The sequence below is a fragment of the Haliotis rubra genome, unplaced genomic scaffold (genome assembly GCF_003918875.1).
Source record: "Haliotis rubra isolate DU_JTF1 unplaced genomic scaffold, ASM391887v1 Scf65, whole genome shotgun sequence".
Taxonomy (NCBI): Eukaryota; Metazoa; Mollusca; class Gastropoda; order Lepetellida; family Haliotidae; genus Haliotis; species Haliotis rubra.
The window spans coordinates 1,067,101-1,076,362 of NW_025767357.1; the positions used below are offsets into that span (position 1 = coordinate 1,067,101).

Here is a 9,262-nt window from a genome sequence, read left to right on the forward strand (position 1 = left end):
ACGTCAAGTCGTCAGGATACGCCTCCAGAACGCCATACGTAAGGATACGTAAGATACGTCACAGGGCTAATTTTATACGCATAATTTCACAAGAGTTCATTTGGCACAGGCAGTATTCAGAACTCAGTCAAAGAAGCTAACTTTGTTATTTTCTGTATGTATCCATGTGTTTATTACTATACAGTACGACCAACCAGATATTCAGCCACGAAGATGCAGAACACACTGATAATATTCATTTAATGAGCATCTTGATAACAGCAATTATCAGTCAGGTAAGTGATAACTATCTCAACATATGCCACGTCATATACACGTAAGGCCAATATAACACCGGCCTACTTCTCCTCTTTCAGAAGAAGATGAACCATTATAGTTTCCGTTACAGCGTGTCCAGCGAGAATATTTTGTTTGTTTGTAATTGTTGTTTTTGTTCAATAATCTTTGCAGCAACAGTATTTCTGTCATTCTTTGGTCATGGCTAATAGAAGCTGGTATTTTCATTCCATACCGGTTCCCAGGAAGGCCCGTTAGGGTCACCGTCTTCGAAGTCGTACTCCACCACTCCAGACAACAGCTTCGCCTCCTTTGTCGTTGCAACCTCCGGAAGACAGTCTCCTATCGGAGACTTGATTTCGCGATGATTAAAAGAATCACACTTGCCAAAGATGTTGATTCCTCTGGATGGCCAATGCCCAGTCATGAGCCGATGATTGTAAACCTTCTTCTTGTCAGAGATATCTTCAGCCCGAGCCCACTTGGCAGGCGTCATGCAGACGAACACCACAAAGCGCCACCTGTGGGAATTGAGGCGACCTTTCTCTGGTCTACAATTATCATGCACTGTCCGAGAATCCCAAAGGACCATCCCTCCTTTCGGAACTGGAACCTTAGTGGTAACGCAGCCTTTCTCTCTGAACCAAGATTTGTCGTCTTCATTTAATTCATAATGACCGATTCTACTCTTCCTAGCAGCGGACTCAAATTCTTCAAAAAATTCGTTGAAATATTTATGTGATCCCGACAAAACCCGGAAGCAGAAGTCAGTTTCTGTCGCCTCCTCCAAATACAGGGCGCCTTGGTAACCATGGAGACCAACTCTCTCTGCCGGTTGGTCGACGTGCAACCATGCTTTCCCTGTGTCATAAATTACGAACTTTTCATCTTCTGGCGGGAAAGATATGGCTACTCCGTCAAAGCTTGTGAGGAGCTTCTCTGTCTCCCAGACATTAGCAAACACTGGCTTGGTTTTTAATCGGCAGTTCCAGGTGTTTTCGAAATGACCAATGTCATATCCCTGAATGACTGAATGCAAGTTAGAAGGCCAATCATCTTCCTCAAACTGGGATACCCAATCACGGTACTGGGATATGTACGCGTCACAGTCCTGCGCACTGCAAACATCCGGTATTACGGCATATCCTTTCTCCTCAAGATCTTTCATAACTGAGTCCCTGATAAAGAAGGCAAAATATAATACTTTCAACACGGCAATGCAAGAGTCATCAACGAGGTAATCATGAGGTATCTGCACATGACGAATTTCTCTCTCTTGTGTCAGTGGATCAGCCTTTGTCTAGTTCGGCTTGCCGTGACTGGATGCAAAATTGCTGATGAACAATGTTCACTCACATACTCCGATGTCCAATTGGTCATTGTTATATCGGACCGCCTCCGTGGTGTAGTCGTAAATAAATTTAAGCACGTAAAGACAGGCGTGCTGGAAGATTTACTCACCTGTCAAAAGACGGACTTCCAGGTACCTCACTTTTCGCCATGATGGATGTGTCGTCTGCTCGCACGAGAACGCAAAGTGTCGTCTGCTCGTTGAGTTGATCGGCTCTATAAAGAGACGAAACGTCTAGACTGTTCTCTAGATGATTATTGCACAACCCAAGAACATCGCGGGGAAAGCAGGTGATAAAGATAAGCCATTAGTTGATCCCATTTGTTGTGTATGAGCGATTGTTCCCAAGGTTCATGTCCAATAATTACTATGTTCATGACCCGGTACTTGAAGTCCCCAACTATTGGACAACAAACACTCACTACAGTCCACCTTAAGGATCAAATGTGAAGCTAAACAGCCATCATTTGTTGCACAGATTGTTAAGAAGCATTAACCTCATTTGTGATGCGTTATGTGGAATAAAATATAAGGGATGCCTAATTTCACCTGGACCCCATTCCACGAAGTAATATAATAGCTTTGACGATTGCACCTGTCAAAAGTCTGTTTGGTGGAGAAGATAAAAATTATCGGTCAAATCAGTGAGACGGCAACCCGACCGCGTCAGTCGCCCCTTATCAGTTAGAACTCAGGGTTAGAATAGATCTTCAGCAGCCCATGCTTGAAGAGACAGGCGACAAGTGTGAGTGAGTGAGTTTAGTTTTACGCTGCAATATCCCTGCTATATGGTGGCGATCTGTAAATAATCGAGTCTGGACCAGTCAATCCAGTGATCAACATCACGAACATCGATCTACGCAATTGAGATACGATGACATGTGTCATCCAGTTTTCAACCAAGTCAGCGAGCCTGACCACCAGATCCCATTAGACGCCTCTTACGACAAGCATGGGTTACCGAAGATCAATTCTAACCCGGATCTTCACGGGTAGACAGGCGCCAAATGAGATCGGGTGGTCAGGCTCGCTGTCTTAGTTGGCACAAGTCATCGTAATCCAGGTTGCTTATCGTTGCGCATGCTGCCCATCTCTTATATTGATCTGCTGTTGATCCTTACCATAGGTACTGGTTCCTGAAGACCATGTTTTGTCCTTTCATCAGCTTTCCTGCATTAGCTCAACCATGAATCCCCACTTACATTATTACACACCAAAGTTACGTCGTGTTTGCATATTTCCTTTCTGAATGGATCAGATCGTATGGGTAAGTTAAGGCGTTGATCGTATAAATATCTCACCCTCGTGTCTTTTGATATCAAATATATCACCACAAGTTCATCAAAGTGAAAAGATTGCCGAATGGTGATATATTTGATATCAAAAGACACGAGGGTGCGATTTTATTTATCATCCTTTCATTGTTAAATCAAACAAAACCAAATCTTACAAAATTACAAAACGAGAGTTTTTGTGGCGTAGAAATGCATCACTCTAAGTTAGTGAACAGAAAACAAACCAAGGTCATTCTTTTCAGCACACTTTCATCACAAAAATAGTTTCAGTTACAATTTATTAAATATCCCAGGAAACATTTATTATGTGTGATAATTAAATAGAATTCAAAGAGAAAGTGGATAATAAACACCACGGTATATTGGGATTTCTAATTTTACGACAACAGAACAAATTACAGCAGGAACGTGTACTGCAAAAGTGAAAGTCATTTCAAAGTTTGTCACAGAAGCTAGAGGTGTCAATCATTCAGAATCTTGAAAAACACAATTATCAGTCAGGCACGTGATAATTACCTCAATGAAATATGTGCAAAGCAAGGTGAGCTTATTTAAATACGACTGGAGTACAAACATGAGGAACGAGTGAACATAGCAAACAATAATGAGGCCTGTATTACACGTCATATACACATAAGGTCTATATTACACGTCATACACACATAAGGTCTATATTACACGTCATATACACATAAGGTCTATATTACACGTCATTCACACATAAGGTCTATATTACACGTCATTCACACATAATGTCTATATACACATACACATAAGGTCTATATTACACGTCATTCACACGTCATTACACACATAAGGTCTATATTACATGTCATATACACATAAGGTCTATAGTACACGTCATATACACTTATGGTCTATATTACACGTCATAGACACATAAGGTCTATATTACACGTCATTCACACATAAGGTCTATATTACACGTCATTCACACATAAGGTCTATATTACACGTCATTCACACATAAGGTCTATATTACACGTCATACACACATAAGGTCTATATTACACGTCATACACACATAAGGTCTATATTACACGTCATATATTACACGTCATATACACATAAGGTCTATTACAACGTCACACACATAAGGTCTATATTACACGTCATATACACATAAGGTCTATATTACACGTCATAGACACATAAGGTCTATATTACACGTCATATACACATAAGGTCTATATTACACGTCATTCACACATAAGGTCTATATTACACGTCATATACACATAAGGTCTATAGTAACGTCATATACACTTATGGTCTATATTACACGTCATACACACATAAGGTATAAAGTTAACGTCATATACACATAAGGTATATACACGTCATATACACTTATGGTCTATATTACACGTCATACACACATAAGGTCTATATTACACGTCATATACACATAAGGTCCATATTAACGTCATACGTCATATACACTTATGGTCTATATTACACGTCATACACACATAAGGTCTAAAGTAAACGTCATAAACACTTATGGTCTATATTACACGTCATATACACATAACGTCTATATTACAAGTCATATACACATAAGGTCTATATTACACGTCATATACACATATGGTCTATATTACACGTCATATACACATAAGGTCTATATTACACGTCATACACACATATGGTCTATATTACACGTCATATACACACATAAGGTCTATATTACACGTCATATACACATAAGGTCTACATATACACATAAGGTCTATACGTCATATACACATATGGTCTATATTACACGTCATACACACATAAGGTCTATATTACACGTCATATACACATATGGTCTATATTACACGTCATATACACATAAGGTCTATATTACACGTCATATATACATAAGGTCTATATTACACGTCATATACACATAAGGTCTATATTACACGTCATCATAAGGTCTATATTACACGTCATATACACATAAGGTCTATATTACACGTCATATACACGTCATATACACATAAGGTCTATATTACACGTCATATACACATAAGGTCTATATTACACGTCATATACACATATGGTCTATATTTCATATAGGTCTATATTACACGTCATATACACATAAGGTTATGGTCTATATTACACGTCATATACACATAAGGCCCATATTACACGTCATATACACATAAGGTCTATATTACACGTCATATACACATAAGGTCTATATTACACGTCATACACACATAAGGTCTATATTACACGTCATATACACATAAGGTCTATATTACACGTCATACATACACATAAGGTCTATATTACACGTCATATACACATAAGGTCTATATTACACGTCATATACACATAAGGTCTATATTACACGTCATATACACATAAGGTCTATATTACACGTCATATACACATAAGGTCTATATTACACGTCATATACACATAAGGTCTATATTACACGTCATATATTACGTCATATACACATAAGGTCTATATTACACGTCATATACACATAAGGTCTATATTACACGTCATTCACACATAAGGTCTATATTACACGTCATATCACACATAAGGTCTATATTACACGTCATATACACATAAGGTCTATATTACACGTCATATACACATAAGGTCTATATTACACGTCATATACACATAAGGTCTATATTACACGTCATATACACATAAGGTCTATATTACACGTCATATACACATAAGGTCTATATTACACGTCATATACACATAAGGTCTCGAGGTGGACTTGGAATACCCCAAGGCATTACACACATCACACAACAGCTACCCCCTGGCCCCCGAACGTATGAGGATTAACCCAGACTGGATGTCTGAGTACCAACATAACTTGCTAGGTGGGCGGGTGGCAGACGTTGAAAAACTCGTGCCCAACTTAATGGATAAGACCAAGTACATCGTTCACTATCGCAACCTACAGCTGTACCTGTCGTTGGGTATGAGGCTGACCAAAATACACAGGGTGCTCGTGTTCGACCAGAGCCCCTGGATGGAGCCCTACATCAGAATGAACACGGACCTGAGAAAGCTGGCCACCAGTGACTTTGAGAATAACCTCTACAAGCTCATGAACAACTCGGTGTTCGGTAAGACTATGGAGAACCTGAGGAAACGCGTGACCGTTAAGCTGGTTCGGTCGAGAGAGGACGACAAGCTCAGGAGGCTGATAGCCAGCCCGGCATTCAACCGGAGCAAGATATTCACCGACGACCTGGTTGTCCTACACATGAAGAAAAGCCACATCAAATTCAACCGGCCTGTTTACGTGGGGATGAGCATCCTCGATTTATCCAAACACCTGATGTACGACTTTTACTACAACGAGCTCAAGAAACAGTACGGCGACAGGTGCGAAGTGCTGTACACTGACACGGATTCCCTGCTGATGGAGATTCGAACCGAGGACGTGTACGAGGACATGAAGAAACGCCTCGATTTGTACGACACCAGCGACTACCCCAAGGACCATGCCATACACAGCACGGTAAATAAAAAGGTCCTAGGTAAGATGAAGGACGAGTGTGCTGGCACGCCCATAGCCGAGTACATAGGCTTGAGGCCCAAGATGTACTCCATCCTGAAGGCCGACAATGGTGAGATCCAAAAGGCGAAGGGTGTTAAGAAGTACGTGGTTAAACAACACATCAAACACGCCAGATTCAAGGAAGCCCTGTTCAAGACCCGTACCTTCAGGCATAAAATGAACACGCTTAGAAGTGATGGGCATAGGATATACGGACTGACGATAAACAAGACGTCCCTGTCGCCGATGGACACTAAGCGTTTGATAGCTATTGATGGGATAAACACGTACGCGTACGGGCATGAGAAAATTGAACCAAGAACATAGGTCGGGATGTCACGGAACCAGAGAAAGTTTGAGGCTATTTACTACAGCCCGCGTGGGTACTTGAAAGGAGCTAGCGCCGTACATAAGCTGGCTAAAATGGCGCGAGTACCCCCAAACGAGGCCAAAGCGTGGCTTGAAAAACAAGCCCTGTGGCAGATCTATTTACCGGCACCACGCTACGTGCCTAGAAGGAAGTTCGGTATTAACATACCCAATAGCGTTCACCAGGCCGACCTCCTGTTCCTACCCCACGATAAGAGGTACAAGTATACCTTAACCGTCGTGGACGTGGCCAGTCGCTACAAGGAAGCCGAACCCTTAACCGCGAAAGACTTGGCCCAGGTAGCCCGCGGATTCGAACGCATATACAAACGCAGCCCGCTGACGTGGCCCACAGAGCTGCAAGTCGACCCCGGGCGGGAGTTCATGGGTGCTGTGTCACACCTGCTAGACAAACACGATACCAAGGTCAGGCATGACACGGCCGGAGCCCATCGCAGCCAAGCCATAGTTGAGAGATTCAATAGGACTTTGGCTGAGCGCTTATTCGGGCATCAGTATGCGAGAGAGATGGCCAACCCGGGAAAACGATTGACTGAATGGGTAGCGCGTCTACCTCAGATGGTGTCAGCCATCAACCATGAAACCACTCGGCTCACTGGTAAGAAACCAGCCGACGCTATCAAACTAAAATCAATAGTGGCTGAGTCGGCTGCACCATTGCGTGGGAAGGAGAAACAGATACCAGATAGGACCCTCGTGAAGTACCTCTACCAGTCGGGGGAACACGAGGGTGATAGTCGTAAGCGAGCCACCGATCCGATATGGTCAGTCAAAACTTACAATATAGATAAAGTGGACATCAAAGCCGACGAGCCGAACTTGTACTACTTGAGAGATGGGCCAGGGAGAGGTTTCGTTAGAGAGGAATTATTGATCATACCGTACGACACAATGTTACCCCCCAAGCAAAATATTTAACACTTACTGTTGAGTAATCCCAATAGTATCCTGTATCACATTAAACTGTTTTATCGATGGTCAACAGGACATAAGAGCTATCACGTGATCAGGAAGTGGAACAATAGTGTCACGTGTGGCCGGGAAGTTAACTGGGGGTTAAAAAGTAGTAGACAATGGTGGGCGAGATCTAAGGGCCTGACAAAAGCTTTATTTTTGAAATAAAGCTTTGCAGAGGCTTTTGTTGGACTTGATCTCGGACCGCTATTGTCTCTACTACTTATACATATATACGTCATAGATATATACGTCATATATATATAGTATTACAAAGGCGATGCTATTGAAACCAGTAATACATTTAATTATATATATTTAGGTGTTAATTTTACAAACCATCTTTCATAGTCCATGCATACAATTCATGCCTCATTGCAAGGTAAAAAATATTTTAATAGGCATTATGAAACATAAAACAAGAATCAACAAAAGATGACATAACACAAAACGTTTCCATGGAAACCGAGAAAAATAAAATGACAAAAATCTGTAAATAGCAAAAGGCACCACTTTGGGATCTGCCTCATATATCTGCCAAGTCTTGCTGGAAGATATTAAGAAGTTTTCGAGTTGTGCTCCGGAAACGAAACCCACCCCTCCCTTTTGTGACAAAGTCCACATCGTTTCCATGAAAACCAAGAAAAAGAAAAATGACAAAAATCTGCAAATAGCAAAAGGCACCACCTTAGATTCTGTTTGATATATCTACCAATTTTTGCAGAAAAATATTTAACGGTTTTTGAGTTATCCTACGGAAACGAAGCCCACCCCTCCCTTTAAGACTAAGTCCAAAACGTTTCCATCGTAACCGGGAAAAATAAAAATGACAAAAATCTACAAATAGCAAACGGCACCACTTCAAGATCTGTCCCGCATGTCTGCCAAGATTTGCTGAAAGATATTAAGACGTTTTCGAGTTGTGCTCCGGATACGAAACCCACCACTCTCCTTTGAGACAAAGTCCAAATCGTTTCCATAGAAACCAAGAAATATAAAAATGGAAACAATCTGTAAATAGCAAAAGACACCACTTCAAGATCTGTCTCATACATCTACCAAGTTGTGTTGAAAGATATTGAACGGGTTTTCAGTTGTGCTCCGGAAACGAAGCCCAACGCTCCCTTTTGAGACTAAGTCCAAATCGTATCCATGGAAACCGAGAAAAATACAAATGACAAATATCTGTAAATAACAAAAGCACCACCTTAGGTTCTGTTTGATATAACTACCAATTTTTGCTGAAAATATTTAACGTTTTTTAGTTATGCTCCGGAAACAAAATGATAACGGACGGGGACGGACAGACGGACGAGGCGTCTACTATATCCCCCGCATTACATGGGGAAAATAAGAACACTTGGTGACTTATCATACAACTCTTTTTTCAAGATTTTTTATTCTAAAATATGCCCCATCTTTTTGTTTGGCGCTGAGATC

At 41.1% G+C, this 9,262-nt stretch overlaps 1 protein-coding gene across 1 annotated transcript; it reads right to left on the reverse strand.

The window, feature by feature from the left end:
* Positions 1 to 223: 223 nt before the first annotated feature.
* On the reverse strand, positions 224 to 7,852 carry LOC124257097. Its single transcript, XM_046691087.1, has 3 exons — positions 7,794 to 7,852; positions 1,738 to 1,842; positions 224 to 1,454 (listed from the first exon to the last, which is right to left on the reverse strand). Exons 2-3 carry the CDS (start codon positions 1,776 to 1,778, stop codon positions 482 to 484), a joined length of 1,014 nt encoding a protein of 337 aa, XP_046547043.1. The 5' UTR covers positions 1,779 to 1,842; positions 7,794 to 7,852; the 3' UTR covers positions 224 to 481.
* Positions 7,853 to 9,262: the final 1,410 nt, after the last annotated feature.